Genomic DNA, 20,663 nt, shown 5'->3' with positions numbered 1-20,663 from the left:
CAGAGGGTGGGTGTGTATGTGTGTGTGACTTGTCCAAAGGCGGGGCCAGGACTCAGGCCCAGGTCTCCTGACCATCTCAGACCAGTGCTGTTACCGAGAGCTCCAAACTGCTTATCCTACTGTCCTGCAAGTTACCCCTTTGTCCCAGGATGGGGACGGGGCAGGAGAGAGTCACAGACATGGCTGGCCTCTCCAACACCAGTCTCGTCAATTCCCCTCCAGTCAGTGGGAGTGGACTGCAAACCTTAACTACTGTTCTCACCTGTATAGAAACTGCAAAACCTTTTGCAGAAAGTGCAAACTCTCAAATGTCTCATCACATGATGCAGAAAGACTCCTGTATGACTGAGTTCTTATGTAGAGAAAAAAAAAGCCCTGGCGGGGAGAAATAACATAAGAAATGGAAGTTTTAACGCTCCCTTACAAGCCAGGCTGCCAGCCACGAGTTACCATGTCATTTACGTGTTTCACTCCCAGACTGATCTGCAAGGGTGAGGTCCCTTCTCTTTGACAGGTTACTGAGTAAAAGGGAACAGCTTTTTTCTGGGAGTGAACAGAGGTGTTGGTTTTCTCCTGGTTTGAGAAAATGCCCATAAATGATCCAAGATTCTTAGAAATGAGGCAAGCCAAGAGACACTTCCCATGTGTACACATTGTCTTCTGCCCAAATCCCCAGAAATCCAGAGGGTTCCTTGCACAGCTCCCTGTCACTGCTTCTGCCCGAGAGGGGCCTGTGAGCTGAAGCCAAAGTAAAACAATCCCGCAGAGTCAGGTCTACCTCCACCACTTTATTGCCAGCAAATAGCCCTTTTAAAGTCACCCTGAAGGTCCTAACATACTACTTTTAATAACTGAATAATTTAAATAAATAAATATGCATGGAATAAATTAGAGAATTTACCATTTGTCCTTTCAAAAGTTTCTGAGAATACTTTTGACTTCTAGCTACTCCAACAAGAAAGTTCCTAGCAGCCTGCACTCTTCCTTCTCGTTTGGCTTGGGACCCATAAGCCTTGATGCTCATCAGGGTCTCCCATTCAAAGTCCTGGTCAGGGCTGATCTTGACCTTCTGGCCTGTAGGCACATGCACCCTTCACAAGGATTCCATGCAACTCCATTTCCTCGTATCTCCTTTTCTAAATGAGGGCTATCAGTTCCAGATGACCCTCATGGAACCTTCTCATCCTACCTGGTTGCAGCATCTTTCTGTCTTCTCTTCTTACCCTTAGGGCAATAACAAGAATCTCTTTTTCAGATAGAATGAAAAGTTAGAAATGTTTTTAATTGCCAAAGTGGGATGCTCAGGCCAGTCCAAGAGAATATAATACAGCTCTTCTTTTTGGCTAGATGAGTGAGCAACTCTCCCTTCCCTCTGCCTGTTCCATTAAGAGGTCTGCTAGAACAAGAAATCTGGAAGAGCTCTCCTTGCCAAATTGGTATAATCCTTTCCTGATAAGAATCTCTACAAGCTCTGTCCAGGGCTGGCAGGATTCCTTGGGTCATCACAGGAAGAAACAGCAGTTAGTGTGAAGGACGCTAAGCACATGCAGAGGGGCCTCATGAGGTCAGATGAATCATGGGTTCTATACGCCAGCCCCCAAAGGCCCTTGACGATTCCCTTTCCTAACCCATGGCCTTCTTCCTACTCCTAGTGATCTCATACCTCTCTGGGGCCAGAGGCCAGAGAAGGCTTTGCTCCTTCTGCTAGAACTTCCACTCCCAACTCTGAAAAACAGGGTCTGGAACTGCCCCCAGTGGGGCAGACCGATCAGCTTTTTCCTGCCCAAAACCATGCACCATGGCCAAATTCATTCCCTCCAAGGCTTACGTCTTCTCTCATGGGCAAAGTATCTCAGATAGTCGTCTCCCTTGACTAAGCTGGTTCGTCACTGAGAAGAAATGATGCTGGCAGCCAGAAAGTGCATGGATGTTGGTGCTCACTACTCAGAGGAGCCCTGTGGTGAGACACTCCAATCCATCCGTGGCTAATACATTCACCCTCTCAAACCCTGGAGGTCCTAGAAACCCTGATTCACCCTAGAAATCAAATGACAGCTCAAAGGGAAGGGGTTAGAGCCACAGACCTGACTTGCTTACAATCACTAAAAGAGAAGTTTAACAAGATCAAAAACGCTCCACCCTGACTAATAAACAATGTGCTCTTAGGGCACAGAGGAAAAATAGGGCTTTAGGCACTAGAAAGTGACACTTCACCCAGATCCAGCCTGGGAAAAGACCAGAGAGAAGGGGGTGGGGTGGGAAAGGAAGAGACCCCCACCCTTATTGGGTCCACACCCCACGCAGGTTAGAGGAAGGTGTAGGGGGTAATGGAGGAGGATGCCCTTCGTCAGAACACCAGCCCTTAGGAGTCTGCAGCCACAGAGCCCAAACCCTCCAGAGAAGCTTGCCCAGCCGGCCTGCGGGACCCCTCCACCGGACTCGTGGCACGTGGTCCACGCACATGGGGCGGCCTTGTACGGTGGAGCTTAGATTGGGCGCCTGCCCTGGACACTTCCTCATTCCCAAGAGAACATCTTGGGGGAATCGTGGGGTAGGGAAGAAAAGATTCTCTTCTATTTTGGAAACAAACCAAAAGGGGATTCAGGAATGAAGCACCTTAAGCAATGCCCCCCTTGAGACCTCTTCTTGCGACCCCAGGGTCTTCACAGGCATAACTTTGGCTCGACATCTCCCTTCTCAGAGCCGAGTGGTCAGCAAGGGAAAGGGTGGGGATGACAGGATGGGGAGCAGGAGGGTCGGGGGAGGTCGGTGCTGAGAGGCGGTCCCTGCCCTCCTCGGCGCTCCGCCGGCAGCGCAGGGGGTGGCCCTACTCCTTCTCCCTGGTACATAGGCATTAGCTCTTTTTAAAATCTGTATATAATATATATATTTATATCTGTATATATATATATTTATGTATATATTTATATGGTCTCTGTACATGTATTGCACAGGCCTCCTGCAGCCACCCCAGCTCCTGCCTTGTCAATGGTACCGGTTCCTCTTCTCTTCGCTTTCTGACATGTAGTCTCGGGACCTGATGCCATTCTGAAGATTGATGAGTGAGTCCTTCATCTGTAAGACAAGGAAGTGCCCCCCAGCCTGGGTTTGTGCCCTCAAGTGGCCTTCTCCAGCCAGCAGCACCTACCGCGCCTGAGCATGGGAGGTCCCCTGCCACTCAGGGGAGCTGAAGGGGGCAGGGGAGCTGAAGGGGGCAGGCTCCTGAAACAGGGTGGTTCTCCAGGGACACAGTCTCAGGGCAAAGGGGGACAGCTGGGCACCCCCAGGGTAAGGGTCGCTGTGTCACTGACACCCCCCGCCGCCATGGTCCTTGTTGCTCTGAATTAAGAATTCTCTCAAAGCTTCCATTGCTATCGGGACCTGCATACAAGGCCGCTGGCTTGGTCTTCTCACTCAGCTTGGCTTCCTGCTGATCCCAAGTACACTGCCCTCCTACCCTGGAACAGCTGCCACACTGTTCTCCCCAGCTCAGACACTTCACTCTTGCCCATCAATCTTATGCATCTACTATTTTTTTTAAAGTTTTTTTTTTTTTTATATGGGCCACTTTTAAAGACTTTATTGAATTTGTTACAGTATTGCTTCTGGGGACTTCCCTGGTTGTCCAGTGGCTAAGACTCTGCACTCCCAATGCAGAGAGTCTGGGTTCCGTCCCTGGTCAGGGAACTAGATCCCACATACCCCAACTAAGACCCAGCACAGCCAAATAATTAAACAAATAAAAGTAAATATTTAACAAAAATATATTGCTTCTGTTTTGTTTCTTGGTTTCTGGGCCACGAGGCATGTGGGATCTTACCTCCCTGACCAGGGATCGAATCCTGAAACCCCTGCACTGAAAGGAAAAGTCTCAACCACTGGACCACCAGCGAGGTCCTTCACCCATCTACTGTGAAGGCCCAGAACAAACCCAAACTCTCTCTGGCTCACAGCCATCTCTCTCTCTCCTGGCCTTTCATGTACCGCTCCCTAGGGTTCTGCACTGCAGTCATCTTTAATGCCTTTGTTTCAGGCATGTTGAGACTGCACTGTCCTATCCTTCCTTTATTCACCACGGGTGCCAAGCAGGGAGCTGAGGAGGCTCCTAGCTGTACCCATATCACTGAATTAACGGAATCCTAACTGAATTTCTTAACCTCCTGTAAGAAACACACGCATCCCACATCACGGGATGGAGTCTACATGCGGCAATTCCAGCGTGAGAACCCTAAAATGAGGTCCACCACACGTTTCAACCCTGGCTCTGGATAAGCTGCTTTGTTACAGCCCAGGACAGAGAACATTTCGCAGGTAAATTGTTAAGGATTTTGAGAACCTCTGATTTCTCTGCTTAATCCACCACCTTCTTCTCTTTAGTTCTCCTATACCCTCTGCTCAGTAAGGATGAGCGGCTCCTTAATGTTCTTTTAAAGGGAATGGAATGATGGGAATCCCCTGGCGGTCCAGCAGTTAGGATTTGGTGCTTTCACTGCCAGGACCTGAGTTCAATCCCTGGCTGGTGAACTAAGATCCTGCAAGCCACAAAAAGTGGCTAAAAAAAAGGAAAAAAAAAAAAGAGTGGAACAGAACAAGACACTGATTTTTTTTTTTTTAAGATTTTTTTGATGTGGACCATTTTGAAAGTCTTTATTGATTTTGTTACAATATTGCTTCTGTTCTATGTTTTGGATTTTTGGCTGCAAGGCATGTGGGATCTTAGTTCCTTGATCAGGAATGGAACCCATAGCCTCTGCATTTGAAGGTGAAGTCTTAACCACTGAACCGCTAGGGAAGTTCCAAAACACCAATCTTAATGGTTGTAGAGTCAAGTCTGCACACATACTAAGTTGCTCAGTCATGTCCGACTCTGTGACCCCATGGATGGTAGCCCTCCAGTCTCCTCTGTCCATGGGATTCTCCAGGCAAGAATACTGGAGTGGGTTGCCATTTCCTCCCTCAGGGGATCTTCCTGACCCAGGGATTGAACCTGCATCTCTATGTCTCCTGCACTGGAAGGCAGGTTCTTTACCACTAGCACCACCAGGGAAGCCCATAGAGTCGAGTCTACAGGCTACAGATCTGATGGCCCCGAGCTCCTCCTGAAGGAGACCTGCCCTGAACAGGATTCCATGGCTGGAAGAGGATCAGATCATCCAGTAAGTGCCCCTGCCCCTTTAATTTCTAAGTCCCTCACCCCACGCATCACCTTATCACCCTGGGAGCACTTTCAGTGATGGAACCGCAGTCCTTCGAAGCAGCCCATTATTCCATATCTGGACTGCTCTAACCATAAGGAGTCTGATTCTAGTTGACGACTCAAAAATTCGATATCCTGTAACTTCTGGCCCTAGTTCAGTCCCCTGGAGATTTACAGGCAGTCTAACCCTTCTAGCTGTTAGACCCCAAGGTCTGAAGACTGTCCTCTTCTGCTCACCCACCCAGTCTTCCCTGTTCCTGAGCACATCTTTAATCCTATCAATCTTCCTGAGGCGCCAGAGTTCCAGACTCCTTGCTATGTTGTCTACCCTCTTTTGATTAAAAAAACGCCCTCCTTAAACGTGGCTCCAGTGCTCTAAGACGTGATACTTTAAACCCACTGGGGCTTCCCAGGTTACACAGTGGTAAAGAATCTGCCTGCCAATGCAAGAGATGCAGGAGACTCGGATTCAGTCCCTGGATTGGGAAGATCCTCTGGAGAATGAAGTGGCAACCCACTGCAGGATTCTTGCCTGGAAAATTCCATGGACAGAGGAGCCTGGTGGGCTACAGTCCATGGGGTCAGAAAGAGTCAGCCACAACTGAGCACAAGCTAAACCCATTAAACGGGATCCTGGTAGCTGCATTAAAATTCTCTCTCCTCAATTGAGAACTAAGAGACCAAACCATGAAGGAGAAAGAAAATTTAATGAGTGGCTATGTGCCATCAGAGCAAATGTGACAGCAATTTCATAAAGCAACGACTACAATTTCCATTTTATAGATGAAGAAATGGAAGGTCACTGATACTATATCCTTTGCTTAAGGTCAAAAGACTAGTTAGTGGCAGGGGTAGGATACCACCTCTTTCTGATGAAATGAAGTTAATGATTTTGCCCCAGGAGGACTGTCTTAAATAGATGCATCTAGTTTTCAGATAGCAGGAAGAAGATGTTACAAAAAGACACAGTACAACCTTCTTTCCAGGCTCTCAGCACAATCTCTGAGGAGAAGCCATGTCCTGAATGCTGTGTGCTGTGTCTGTGTTTTGAGGGCAGTAGGTGGTGGAGGATGGATGGAACACATCAAAAGGAACTAGAAAGACACGCCCTCTGGGAAGATGCTGCTGCTGCTAAGTCACTTCAGTTGTGTCTGACTCTGTGCGACCCCAGAGATGGCAGCCCACCAGGCTCCCCGCTCTCTGGGAAGATAAATCTTTGTAAGAAAGGAGCTATCTCTTTAAATGCCTGTCAGATGGCTATGGCTTACCAAAAAAAAAAAAAAAAAAATAGCTCTCCTTCCACCTAATCTACAGTTTTTTCTTCTTGCAAATCCACTATGTTATTTCACTGATGTAACTTTGGGGAACCCGGGTGTTTCCAACAGCGCACTCAAGGATGGCTCTAAAACGAGAACCATGGCTGGCCTGGAGAAGAAGGGATGGAGGAGGAGGTCTGGTGGAGGGAGATGGTGCTCCTCTCAGAGCGCAGGGCAGACGTTCCGCGTCTACAAGACCGGGGCAAGGAGGGCAGGCAGGGGCGTCTCACCTGGTCAAGAAGCATCACCGAGGATTTGATGATCTCCCTCCATTTCTGGAGCTCAGTATCGTGGTACTTTTGCTGGGACTCTAAGAGCTGGGCCCACTCTGTCTGGGACTGGGGTAACCTGTGGGGTAGGAGAAGGGGTTCCCCAGCAGCTGGAGTTATGACCAGTGGACTGTCCTGGGCGCCCAGACCCCACATCAGAGTGCTCTGTCCTTCGCAGGTTCTCCTGTGCCCCAAACCAGAAACAGACTAAACTACAGGGACAATTGTCAGAGCTCATCCATGGACTCATTCCCAAGGGTTACCCACCCCCTACCCCCGCCAAGGGCAGCAGGGCCATCCCAGAGACGCAGAGGCAGGCGCTGGGACACAGTAGGGGGGTAGGGAGGGTAGCAAGGGAAGAGGCTGGGGTTACCTTTCTTGGAGCCGGAGACCCTGCCAGGCAGTGAGGGTCTGGGTGGTGTACTCCAGCATCCAGAGTTTGTAGAAGAGCATCATGTTGAGGATGACCAGCAGCACCAGGCTGAGAAGGAGATTGGGGGAGGGGGGCAGGGGGTGGAAACAGCAGTTATGAGAGGAAATCTAGGAGGGCACCCTCCCTCTCAGAGGCAGGGATGCACCCCACCCCAGAGGCCACCATCCTTGACCACTGGGTCACCTGAAGCATCGCAGTGAGTGAGTAAGTGAGCTGGGGGAGGTGGGGGTGGGGGGAATGCAGCAAAGGGGAGAGAGAGACAGAGAGAGAGTGAGAGACAGACCAGGAGCAGAGAAAACAGCAGATGAGGACAGCGAGTGAGGAAGGGATGGGGCAACCGTAAGCGGACCCTTGGCATCTCAAGGGAGATCAATCGAGACAAGGTTCCTCCTACCAAGCCGAACCACGGGAGGAATTTCAGGGGGGTTCCAAGCTCTGCCCCCACACACCTCCCAGGTGTGCCTGAGAGCTCCTGGCTCCTCCGTGCATCTGCCAGAGCCCCGCCAGGGGCACGGGGACCAGGCGAGGCTTCCCAGGGATAGGCTGGAGCTACGAGGAGGCAGGGAGCTGGGAGGATAACCAGGGGTCGGACCCAGTGGGGAATGGAGACAGTCACCGAGGGCCCTGAGAATTCTCTCCCCTCGGCCTCAGTGGCCTCAAGGTTCATGGGATGGAGAGATGAAAACTCTGGGACACACAGGACGGAGACACGCAGGACCGGGCACAAAGCCTGGCTCCCGGCTTTGAAGCCTCTTAACTTCCTACCAAGTTTCCCAATAATACCCACTCTACTGGGGTGACTCTGTGCACAGAAAGGGTGTATGTGAAGCCCCCCACGGAAGGGATATATGTGAAACTCCTCACGAGGGGTGCAGTTACGTTCATTAAAGGAGGAGGTACAGACACACAGGAAAAGGGATGACAAAAATGGGAAGATAAATAGATGGAAAAAAGACCAACAAAGAAAAGAAAATCTATGCCACGTCTCTGACCTTTCAAAATGTGTGGTACATGTGGCATGTGTTTCTGTGTTTCTCACCCCAGCTTCCAGCACTCTGGAAGGCAGTCTTCCTTAAAGGGGCGGCTACAAATCCCTGGGGCTACTCAGCTGTGTTCTTGGGGCTCTCTGAGCTCTCCACAAGGACTTCTAAGTGAGGTACTGAATCTCAATGATACCACCTTTAATTGCACCGGACACCTGGCTCTCTGAAAGCCACCTCTTCAAGGTGTTCTGCAACCACTTCAGCACCTGCATTTGGGATTGTGCTTACAGTCTGGTCTGTGCTCTCAGCGGAGGCCAAGGGACACCCCTCGATGTGGCTCAAGTGAAGGCCTGAGGGTGGTCTAAACAGAAGAGATGTGAGGGCTAGGTGGCCACAGGGCAGGCTTATGGTGGCGGGGGCCACTTAGACAGACAACCTGCGCTGTTCCTGAAGGTTCCACTTGCATGCTGGGAGCAGACCCACTGTTTGGAAGCTCGGGTTGAAAGATGAGGTCTGAATATCCTGAACTATCAGAGCTCCAACGTGACTTAACACACTATACAATTTACTCAGGCCACCTGATCTCTACTTACAACAAAACACAGAAGGAGCTGAAATGGAACAGACCCAAGGTTAGAGTTTCCTGTTAAGCAAACCCAACATCAGAGATTCAATTTTAACACTGGTAGGAGTGACATTAAAATGCTGCTGCTGAAAGTGGATTTTCACTGGTCTTACAGTTCGTCTTTGTATTTACTTTTATAAAAATATGTGGGCTGCTTATGTCATAGTCATAGTCAGAAGACTTGAATCTATTTTTACGTTACATATTTAGGTTTGGTGAACAAGAGAGGCCCCCTCCTGACACTAACAGGCCCCCCTTGCTACCTGGTCCCCAGGTCTGTCCTCAGCCCATTTCCCTTCTCACACTCCATACTCTCTGCCAATGATGATCTCGTGCACACCATGGCTTTGATGCTACTGACAAATGAATCAGCAACTGCAGCCTAAACTCCCCCTTTAAGCTCCAGGTCCACACTGATAATTAGCTATCTGTTGCGTCCATTTGGACAACCTCAGAAACACTGGGGACTGAAAGCATCTTCTGCAACATCTTTTCACTAAGTTCCAGGTTTCTGTCCACGACACAACCCTCACGGGCATGTGGACCCGAAAGTCCTCATCCTTTGCTACATAACCAGGTGGCACAAGCCTTAACCTCTGGGCCCTCTCAGCCCCCAGCCCTCACCTCAGCCCGACCAGCCCCTCCCGCTGAGATCACTGCCATCTACTCCACTGGTCTCCCCGCCTGTTCTTGTCTATTCTATACACAACGCTGCCATCAGGGTGATTTTTTTTTAAGTGCAAATCCAACCATGTCAGTCCAGGGCTTCTTTCCCAGTTTCCTGTGGGCAGAGCTGTGTGCTTGCTTCTGTGTTTCTGAAAATGCCTCCATGAAGGCATGAAGGCTGGGGTGTGGGGTGGGTTCACAGAGCAGGACAGAGCCTCGGACGGTCTAGTGCCTGGTGCACACCCGAGAAGGCCAGCATCTGGGCAGCTCCTGAGTCCCCAACTCCCTTGGCTGTGCCCCCACATCCCCCAGCACAGCCCCCGGCAGCAAGGGCCAGCCTGTCAGGCAGTGGCCCAACCAAGCGGAGGAGCAGTCGGTACTCAGCCGTCTGAGCTGCTCCTGCCCAAGGTATACGAAAGTCCTCAGAGCAGGCTCTGGGCTTACACTTCAGAGAGCTGTGTCCTCCCACTTTGTGTGTGTCAGTTACTCCGTCGTGTCCGACTCTTTGCGACCCCAGGGACTGTAACCCACCAGGATCCTCTGTCCGTGGGACTTCCCAGGAGTGGGTAGCCATTGCCTTCTCCAGGGGATCTTCCCCACCCAGGGATCAAACCCAGGTCTCCTGCACTACAGGCAGATTCTGTACCATCTGAGCCACCAGGGAAGCCTTCCCACTTTACATCCTCATTTCTCTCAACAAACTTCCTGTGCAAGTTACTGAGCCCACAGTTTTATAGCTTATGGCAATGATTATACATTGCTTACAGTAAAATAAGCATGCACTTTTCCTGGACTCCAGTCATCAATTTTGTCTGGCCACCCAGTCAAAGGGTGGGCCCATAAGTGCACAGTCCCAACGCCCAGCACAGAGCAGACACCCAGAACACCTATCACAAACAAAAGAATGGGCTCCTAAAATCTCTGTAGCATCTCTGTATTAGCATTTATCCAACACTGCAGTAACCATCAATTCCTGCCTGTCTGACCCACTTGAAATTGAGTTCCTGTCACAGATGCTGCATGCAGCATTTTCTTCTGAGTCCTGAAGGCCTAGCACACAGTAAGCACTGAATAAAACAGAAAAAAGCAGCAAAGAGGCAAGAAGTGAAAGACAGAGCAACCGATCTGGAGAGAGACTAAAGGAGAAAGCAAAAACCAGGGCAGCAGCGAGGATGTTTGGACGCCTGAGGAAGACAGATGGGGAGGAGGTGGCAGGCGAGAAAGGAAGGGGTGGGGGCAGGGCTGGGGGAGAGCTGGAGTCCCTTACACACAGCTGATAACCAGCAGCAGCTTGGACACGCTCTGCAGGTGGAAACCGTTGGGGCTGTCCTCGGGGATGTGACGCGTCTGTGTGGAACCTGTGGGGAGAAGGAAGAGGCCATCATCACGTGGCCCACGAGCCCACCACCAGCAGACACACGGCTGGTCCTGCACAGAGCTGTCCATGATGCTGTCTTGGAAATCACGTGCTTCGTGGATAGCTGTCAGCTCTCTGAAACTAGAAGAGAAGTGACTGAACAAATGAGAAAACCACCCGGCTCCTATAGCTGGGACCTGCAGATGCAAGACAAAGAGACCTGCAGCTGTGGAAGGCAAACAGCACTGGGCTGGGCCAGAGACAGCTTTCAGCGCTGGCTTTATCCCTAACCGGCCACGTGATGCTGAGTAAGTCACGTGGATGCTGACGAGGGTCAGTTTATTCAAATGAGAAGTTAGTCAGAAGTCCTGTATGTAAAACACATGAGTAAGATGGGAGTGTTCCAGCTGAAGCCGGTCAAGGGACATGGAAGGCTGACACCTTCCTCCTCCCCCTGCCTCAACCTGCTCTGATCAACACCCCTATATCTGGGGAGGGAGGAGCAGAGCATAGTCTGAAAAACCCCTGCTGCAGGTTTCCACGACTGAGCAAAGATAGGAGGGTGTGAATAGCTCCATGGGAGGAGGGAGACACACCGAGGAGGGGGCTACCTTGGACCCCCTGACCTTTGTGTTATGAGGTAACACTGGGGTCTGAGCTTTAGCTTCTCCCGGAGCCTTTCCTGAGAACTCGGAAGCTTCAGGCTCAAGCTCATTTAGGGAGCCATGGAGCTCAGGGAACATGGAGGAAAAACCCAAAGACACTTTTTGTTCAACAGAGCATATACAGGGGTACAGGAGAGGCTGGGGAGCTTAAGGGCAAGAGGAAAGAGTAGAGCAGGGGTTCCCAACCTCTGAGATCTAATGCCTGATAATCTGAGATGGAGCTGATGTAGTAATAATAAAGTGCACAATAAGTGTAATGAGCTTGCATCATTCTGAAACCACCCCCACCTCCACCCCAGTCCGTGGAAAAACTGTCTTCCACGAAACCGGTCCCTGGTGCCAAAATGGTTGAAGACCACAGTCGTACAGCATCCAGAGCCTCAGACTTTATGAGTCGTGAGCCAGTCATACCCAGTCTATCCCAGGCTGCAAGGTGAGTGTGCATGTGTGCCTGGTACAGGCAGGGAGCTCTGCCCACAGCGCTGAGACACCCACCCCTGCCCCCACCTGGCACACACCTGCCACGTGTTTGATCCTGTGGCCCACATCCTCATCAGTGGGCGTGGTGACGGGGCTCATCACCTCCTCCAGGTGCGGCACCCGCAGGTGGGCATGGGGCCGTTTTCTCCTCCGCACCGTCGGGGGCTTGCTGGCCTTCTCTTTGGGAGACTGTCTGTGCATCTCCGCCAGGTAGGTGCTCTCTGTTTTGGTCAGCTCACTCTCTGTCAGGGTCAAAAGACCAGGTAAGAGGCCACATGCCCTTGCCTCCAACCTAACATACTGACCTCCGGAGCAGCTCTGTCCACCCCTAGCTGAATGTCCTCTAAAAGTACCATGTTCCCATACCGGACTCTGGGGTGTTGCCTGGAAGGCGGGGGTCCCTCAGGGATGCCCATGAGCCCTAGAAAGTTCTCCTCGGACCCAGCCCAGCCCAAAGCCCTCTTCTGGGTCACTCAACAGTGTGTAGACAAAGGCTTCCAACGCACACCCTCACATATGCAACTCGGGGCACATCACATTTCCCAGTGGTGCCTTCGATGGCTATTTCCTTCTCATAACAGAATTACCACCAGATCTGTCTAGATCTCAGGCTCATTCTGGGGGGTCACGGATCCTTTCAATTGTTGTTTAGTTGCTAAGTCATGTGCGACTTTTTTGTGACCCCGTGGACTACAGCTCTCCAGGCTCCTTTGTCCACGGATGGGATTTCTCAGGCAAGAATACCAAAGTGCCTTGTCCTTTTCTCCTCCAGGCGATCTTCCTGACCAAGGGATTGAACCCATGTCTCCTGCATTGGCAGGCGGATTCTTTACCACTGAGCCACCAGGGAAGCCCACCCGTCACAATTACAATCTCATAAAGGCCAGAGTCAGAGTCTCTTGAACATGCACACCTTCACATACATGGACCCATTTCTGGGCAGACTCAGGGATCCCATGAAGCCCCCTCACCTCCTCCATCTCTCCCTGTGCCCCAGGGCACCCCCGCCCTCCCACTCCCTGAATGGGGACAGAGGGACGGTTCACCCAGCAGCATCGGCAGGCACTCACCCAGGTGGCGGAAGTAGTCCTCCAGCCCACTCCAGAAGTTCTTCTCGATGAACGTTTTCACCAGGCCCCAGGGCTGTTTCCGATAGCGCAGCTCCGTGGAGACCCTGAGGAACAAGGCAGAACCAAGATCAGCCCTTTCCTGGGTGGACCTTCCTCTGCTGGGAACAGGAAACTTCAGGTTTAAGGCCAAAGCAGCCTCACGCTGCCCTTTACAGTTTTGTATCCATGACGTCATGTGATTTCCCTGGGCATCCCGGGAGGCAGGTAAAGCTAGTGGGGTTATCCTTGTTTCAGAAATGGGAAAACTGAGTCTGACAATTTGTAAGTGGACCAAAGACTAACATGAAGGACCCTGACTCCCAGCCCAGAACTCGCTTGTGACGCCATGGGGCCTCCTCCTGGGAGGGCCCAGGGCCCTTCTCTCTGTCTCCAGAGACTTCGAGCCCAAAGCAGAGTCTTGGGTTTCATGGCTTCCACCTTTAAGAGTTTCATCAGCTACCGCCTGGCTCCTGCCTCTCCACCTCCCCAGCACTTTGCCAGCTCCTGCTCTGCCCGTGGGCCTGGTCTCCTGCAGCATCAGCTCCTTCTGCTCCTGCTCAGCCGCTGCTCTGCTCTCCTCAAGGTTCACTTTTACTGCTGACGCTCCCCATGTCTAAGGTTGTCGGCTCTGCCCTCACAAGGCAGAAGAAGGGACCCCACCCCAGTCTGATGTGCACACACCCATGACCCCTCACCCCGCTCCCAGCAACCACTTCCTGGACTAAGGGTAGGCTCTGTGGGGGTCCAGCTGGAAAAGCAGCTACCTCTAAGGGAGCTGGGCAGAAAGGACATCCAGCTGGAAGACCCTCCAAGGAATCTGGAAGTGAGGAACACAGACCCTGCAGGAGAGGGAGAGAGGGGCTGGAGGGAGGAGAAAGAAGGGATAGGGTGGGGGAGAGGGAGGAAAAAAGGAAGAAGGAAGGAAGGAGAGAAGGGAGGGAAAAGAGAAGAGCGGGATGGGAGGGGTTGCTCTCACAGAAGCCAAAAAGGATTTTTTTTTTTTTAATGAAAAGACAAGAGAGATTCAGACCCTTTTCTGAGGTGTGGGTATTCATTTGATCTTCTTGACTCCCCAAAGACTCCTCTGCAGCCTTTTACCAAATTCCTATCCTATTTGAATGACACGAGTGAATTTCTGCTCCGTAAAAGAACTTGGTCCAATTTAAAGGCACACAACCCAGTTATTCTCAGATGGGTGTATGTCTTGGCTTTCCCATTCAACTACAAGCTTCTTGAAATATCAGAGTCTAAATTTCTTCCATCCTCGAAATGCACATCACAGTGCCCTGGCCAGCCATAAACAGCATTGGACTAATCAACTCAATCAACACTTTCCAACTCTGCTGTGTGCAGGCCCCATCCTGGGTGCTGGGAATAGAGTGATGGGTGGGCTCCTGCTGGCCTGGACGGCTGGAGCCGCTGCCCATTAGGAAGATGCCTGGAAACTCGCAATATGCCCAGCATTCAGCAGGACAGGAATGGCAGAGATTCGCTTCTCTAAGACCTGGGTTTCAGTGCTTTTGACTCTTGGAAAAGTTACTCATCTTGTAATGACCCTCAGTTTTCTTACCTGAAAAGTGAGGACAAACTCATCTCCTTGGGTTATTCTAAAGAATCCAGTTCAAGGAGGTGAAGTAACTACACAATACTTATAAACTGCAGACAGTCACTAAATAGCAGTGGTTCTGATACTTTTACTAAAGAGAGACACAGAGACTTCCCTGGTGGTCCAGTGGCCAAGACTCTTCACTCTCAGTGCAGGGGCCCGGGTTTGATCTCTGGTCAGGGAACTAGATCCAACATGCTGCATCTAAGAAAAGATCTTGCCTGCCACAACTAATGATGGTGCATGTTGCAACTAAGGCCTGGTGTAGCCAAATCAATATTTTAAAACAAAAGAGAGAGAGATACATAGAGGGGCGAAGGAAACACGTGGTGGAGAAGTATGAGCTGTGAGGTTGAGGGGAGGGCGTGGGGTGGGTCTTGAAGTATTCAAAGAAAAGACAGAATAAAGAATGAGCTCACAGCCAACACACCCCGCTTCCCTCCTCCTCCTCAGGAGCACATCAGTGCTGTCTGATGCAGGGACCCCAGGTGCACCAGGGACTTGCACTGAACCTGCCCACCCTCAGAGACAGCACCTGAGTCGACTCTTGTTGCGGGCCACGCGGGTGAGAGTGTAGCGGTTGATGGTGTAGAAGTAGTCGTGATATGGCACGTCGTGCGTGAGGACCTCAGCGTCGATCACGTAGCACTCGCTTTCCTGGCTCGCCTTGTACATGGTCTACGGGGAAGAAAGGGCAGGGGGACGGGGCTGAAGAGGAGCAAGACGGGAGAGACCCCTCCTTCCCGACGACCTCCCCCAGCCCGCTCCTGACTTCCGACCAGGGACCCAGGTCCGAGGGAAATGCAGCATCTAAGCACCGTTTCAGGCTGAACATCACTCGCGCCCAGACATTCATCCTGACGTCTCTCTCCCGAATCCTTTACAGCAGAACAGAGGCCATCCTCGCCTGACCTCAGCTCACCTGTGTCTCCCTGACGGTGGCAGTTTTGGGAGCCAGAGGGTTGGTAAGGGTGATGGTGTAAAGGATCACTCGGCTCTGGTTTCCATTCTCTTCCTTCTTCCATGGATGGAAGATGATATCTGCGGGGAGAAGGGAGCCAGGGGATGAGGGAGGGAAAAAGGCCACTGGCCCCACCTCTGAGTGTCCCCCTCCAGGGACCTTCTCTCAGCTGCACTGGTTGCCGACTGGCCCCCCCAAAAGAAATCAATGGGAGCCTGAGGGCCGGGGGAGGAGGCCGCGAGGAGGGGGTGTCCGAGCAGAAAGAGGCTCATTGTAGACTGGCCGAGAACCTACACAGGCTCTGGAATGCGGATTGTTCTGGGCTAGGGCAGGAGGTCCTGGGGGCCACCTACGGGGGTGCTGGCAACACTGGAGCTACTGTGATGGGGGCCTGGGATCCTTGGGAAGAAGCCCTCTCCTCTGAGGCGTGACCTCCCATTGCCCTCGGCACGGCCCTCCTCCTCCTGGTAGAGGGCTGCGCTGATGCCCAAGGGCTCCTCTGCACGCTCAGACGCTGAGCAGCCTTCCTGGTCCCCGGGGTCCGGCAAGGCAGGGCAGGAGCAAGGAGCATCCGGTGCAAAGCATCGACTCGGAGAGCCCAAGGTTTGAATCCTGGCTGGGTCCCTTCTCAGCTGCATGGTCTTGGGCAGGTAACAGGGGTCTGAGTTCCACCTCCCTCCCTGGTATCACGGGGACCACAATACCAGCACCCAGGGCAGACTGGAGGATTGAATGAGACAAGACAGGGTCACATGCCTGGTGGATGGCATGTGCCAACCAGGACATGGTAGCTGCTTCTCTTGGCTAGATGGTGAGCCCTGGGGGGTCCTGTTCGCCGCTGAGCCTTTGGGGTCTGGAACTGAAGGTCCAGGTACAGAGGACAAGTACAGCCAGAGTGGCATGGGGAGGAGCAGCTGGCAGGGCCCTGGGGAGCTCCAGAACCGCATGCAGCCAGAGAGGGGGCGTCCTGGGCCATCAGGTGGCCGGGAAAAGGAGGGCACATCAGAGGGGAGGAGAGGAAAGCAGAGCAGACAGAGAGGGAAGGGGTGGGAGGCACCGGCCTGGGGAAGGGGACGGACCTGAGAAGCGTCGCTGCTCCATGAAGTCCCGCTGGAAGGGTGAGTCGGTGAACAGGAGGTCATAGAGCTTGTCCACGCTGAAGTTGAAGACTTCGTTCACGTACTGCCGGCCACTCAAGTCCTCGTAGAAGGCCTGGACCTCCCCTGCACAGAGAGGATAAGGAGGGTAGGCAGGGAAGTTGACGGACACCCCAGGGACACCCCCAGGGCACTTATGCCTTTGTGGTTAATATGGAAATGGCCGCCAAGGCTCAAAGGAGGCCTCGGATGGGGCAGGGGAGCCCTGGCTCCACTGTTTGTGGCTTCGTGTCAATTGGCCTCATTCCTCGGCAGGCATGTGGACTGGATGCCAATGGGACTAGTCCAATGGGACTCTAGTTGCATCCCATTCACTCATCCTTTACAAAGAGCTTGTGAATCTGCTATTTGCCCTTACACTTTCAAGCCTTCCAAATTAAAGTGGTCTTTTAGACTAAAGTTTAAATATAATAAATGACTACTCCCTGGGCCTGCCAGTCGGAACTCAGAGGATCAGTTATCAACTGTCTGTAAGTTAAACCACAATTGACAGCAAATGTCATCGCAGCCCAGGGCACAGGTGTGTCCAGGGACACTGATGAGTCTGTTTATATAAAAGCTTCTAGGTTGGACTACAGGGCAGTGATCTGTGATGTGTAAGGTCTGCTCTCCTTCCATAAAGCAGCCTCTACCCCCATGACTTCAATAAATTTAACTTTCTACAGGAAGATAAAAGTCCGTCTAGTCAAGGCTATGGTTTTTCCAGTGGTCATGTATGGATGTGAGAGTTGGACAGTGAAGAAAGCTGAGCGCCGCAGAATTGATGCTTTTGAACTGTGGTGTTGGAGAAGACTCTTGAGAGTCCCTTGGACTGCAAGGAGATCCAATCAATCCATCCTAAAAGAGATAAATCCTGGGTGTTCATTGGAAGGTCTGATGTTGAAGCTGAAACTCCAATACTTTGGCCACCTCATGCGAAGGGTTGACTCATTGGAAAAGACCCTAATGCTGGGTAGAATTGGGGGCAGGAAAAGGGGACGACAGAGGATGAGATGGTTGGATGGCACCACTGACTTGATGGACATGGGTTTGGGTAGACTCCGGGAGTTGGTGATGGACAGAGAGGCTTGGCGTGCTGCAATTCATGGGGTCGCAGAGAGTCGGACACGACTGAGCGACTGAACTGAACAGGAAGACAGTTTCAGAGTACAGGTGTGTGCATGCTCGGTCACTCAGTCGTGTCCGACTCTGCAATCCCATGTATGTATAGACTATAGCCAGCCAGGCTCCTCTGTCCATAGGATTTTCCAAGCAAGAATACTGGAGTGGGTCACCATTTCCTTCTCCAGGGGATCTTCCCCACCCAGGGATCGAACCTATGTATCCTGCATAGGCAGGCGGATTCTTTACCGCTGAGCCACCCAGGAAGCCCCTCAGAGCACAGGGGAGTTGCTCAAACCTCAGCACTCCTCTTGAGCCCTCAGCACCGTACAGGCCCTGATCGAGGGACCCGCAAGGGCTGGAGTCTGATCTCAAGCAGGACTCTGACATTTCTGGCATCCCTGTGGCCCTGAGAAGGCCAGGGAATCTTGGAGGGTCCTTGCCCACGACTGTGCAGGATCAGGTCTGTGGAGCACAGTAGGGGGGACACTCACTTCTCAGTTTACATGAGCAGCACCCCTGTTATTACATAGCAATCACCCGTGCAGCCCTAGATGGAAGTGGCAAACCAACCACAGGTGAGATACTGCTATAGGTGACTCACAGGAGACTATCAACAGACGGATAAGTGAGCACTGTTGGCACAGCCTCACAAGTCAGATCCCACCACCAACTCACAGTGCTCGTCAACCACACTCATGAACACTGAGCATTTGGCCTCTCGCCCTGGAATGTAAGAGGCAGCATATGCCTGGGCGAGGGTGAGATGCCAACCCTCTGCAGGAGGGAAGTAAGAAGCCACCTACTTAGAAATGTCAGAGAAGCACCAACTCCATAGTCTGTCTGACGGCAAAAGACTAGGTCTAAAACCCCAATGCTGACGTCAAAGCAAGTGTCTATTAAAACCTAACTATCTTCCAGGGGCTTCCCTGGTGGTTCAGATGGTAAAGAATCCACCTGCCAATGCAGGAGGTGCTGGTTTGATCCCTGGGTCGGGAAGATCCCCTGGAGGAGGAAATGGCAACCCACTCCAGTATTCTTGCCTGGGAAATCCCACGGACAGAGGAGCCTGGAGGGCTACACAGTCCAAGGGATCGCAGAAGAGTTGGTCATGACTGAATGACTAACTTCCTCCATTGAGAGTGTTTTTCTTCAAGGCTACTGCCAAATCCCACAGTCAGCTCCTATGGTTGATCAGCTCTTCCTGTTTGAATGCTTTCTACTCTTAGTCTCTAGGAAAACAAACTCTTAGGTCACGGCTGCTTCTTCTCCATCTCTTTGTTGGTCAGACACGACTTACTGACGAAACAACAATCACGAATTTCCAGGGGCAGAGGACTAGTACTTTGCTGGTGGCATAAACACTGATGGGCAGAGCTGCAGGAAAGCCAGTGCCAACATGCAATGGGAAGACTAAATGGCAGGATAAAGCATTACCCGCTGTGCAAAGACAGACAAATATGAAACGACAAGGATCCTACAGTGAATACCCCCAAAAAGGGATATTTGCTAATAACAAGGGTATCTTTTTTAAAACAGAGCTCTTTACCCACCCACCCTTCCGCCGGGAAGTCAGACTGACTCCTGTCTCCATTATGGGAACATCTGTTAAGCCTTCAAAATGTCTGGAGAGAGGAAGGGCCACTCTGCCCCCACTGTGGACGCCCACCTTCATCGTGGGTGTCGGAAGAGTCGCTGAGCTCGGTGGGGATGTCCTCATTGTCGTTGAAGTCCAGCGAAGGGGAGTTCACGGGCGCAATGATCTCGATCTTTTCCCCGATGATGTTGTCGATGGCGAGCTCCTTCTCCAGGGACCCGTCGCCCTCCAGCACCTCCTCCTCCAGGGGCAGGCCGTCGAACTGGGGTGGAGACAGAGCAGTCAGCCTGGTTTCCTCTCCAGGGGGACATCAAAGAGCTGGCCGAGGGGGCCTGCACATTTAGAATGCTCGGGAACCGGGGTGCGGGGGCCAGGGGTCTCCCCAGTTCTGCTGTGGAAGAGAACACAGCAGGAGGCCCTGTCCTTCTCCTGACCCCAAGCCCCACGTGTGGGCACAGCCAGATCCTTTAGTCCAGCTCCTCTCCTGGGCCCAGGCCTCCATCATCCTATCATCACGTGAGCCTGTCTCCACTACTGCCCTGTTTCCTGAGAGGTTCAAAAGGCTTCTTAAGCACTATTTGATTCATTCTCCCTTTAGCCCTGCGAGGGAACAGGTACACCTCTTTACATTTTAAAGTTAACCTCAGGGACTTCCCTGGTGGGCCAGTGGTTAAGAATCTGCCTTCTAATGCAGAGAATGTGGGTTCAATCCCTGGTCAGGATACTAAGCTACCACACGCCTCCTTGGAGAACCTAAGCCCACAGGCTGAAACTAGAGAGCTCACACGCCACAACTACAGAGCCTGTATATGGCAACAAAGACCAGTGCCAGTCAAAAACAAACAAACACACAAAAAAGCAGATACAATAACTTAAAAAAAACAAGTTAACTTCACAGACAGAAAATGGAGACTAGGCATCGAATGGATGTTCTCATTCTAAGGCCAAGTGGTCTGACTCCTAAACCACTAGAAGACAAGGCTCCCTCTTCTGGGAACCCTTTCTTCTACCTGCCAGCTCACACCTGGACACTTCCTTCATCCAGCTTCTACCCACTCCATTACCAAGTCCCAGAGGACAGACTCCTTCTTCCACATTGTTATGTCTCTTGCAAAGTCAGCACAGGAGGAAGGTAACCTTG

General features: G+C 51.8%; 1 protein-coding gene across 15 annotated transcripts in view; it reads right to left on the bottom strand.

Annotated features, from left to right (window-relative positions):
• Nucleotides 1–2,911: 2,911 nt before the first annotated feature.
• Nucleotides 2,912–20,663, bottom strand: part of GRAMD1B (GRAM domain containing 1B) — a 179,252-nt gene continuing 161,500 nt past the window's right edge. For 7 of the 15 annotated variants that reach the window (XM_081541415.1, XM_081541416.1, XM_081541417.1 and 4 more), the window contains 10 exons: nt 19,595–19,784; nt 16,747–16,890; nt 15,629–15,747; nt 15,242–15,384; nt 13,062–13,165; nt 12,030–12,233; nt 10,757–10,847; nt 7,156–7,263; nt 6,744–6,861; nt 2,912–3,075 (listed from right to left, as the gene is read on the bottom strand). In XM_081541415.1, the coding sequence (XP_081397541.1) occupies nt 2,986–3,075; nt 6,744–6,861; nt 7,156–7,263; nt 10,757–10,847; nt 12,030–12,233; nt 13,062–13,165; nt 15,242–15,384; nt 15,629–15,747; nt 16,747–16,890; nt 19,595–19,784 (1,311 nt within the window). In that variant the 3' untranslated portion in view covers nt 2,912–2,985. Of the gene's footprint in view, nt 3,076–5,886; nt 6,935–7,155; nt 7,264–10,756; nt 10,848–12,029; nt 12,234–13,061; nt 13,166–15,241; nt 15,385–15,628; nt 15,748–16,746; nt 16,891–19,594; nt 19,785–20,663 lie in introns of those variants that run through there. The other 8 variants (XM_081541412.1, XM_081541414.1, XM_081541425.1 and 5 more) reach the window with 3 other exon arrangements.

The sequence above is a fragment of the Giraffa tippelskirchi genome, chromosome 11 (assembly GCF_054371585.1).
Source record: "Giraffa tippelskirchi isolate mGirTip1 chromosome 11, T2T-mGirTip1v1.2.pri, whole genome shotgun sequence".
Classification (NCBI taxonomy): domain Eukaryota; kingdom Metazoa; phylum Chordata; class Mammalia; order Artiodactyla; family Giraffidae; genus Giraffa; species Giraffa tippelskirchi.
The sequence above is the reverse complement of the archived record's forward strand: the minus strand, read 5'-3'. Positions and strand labels throughout refer to the sequence as shown.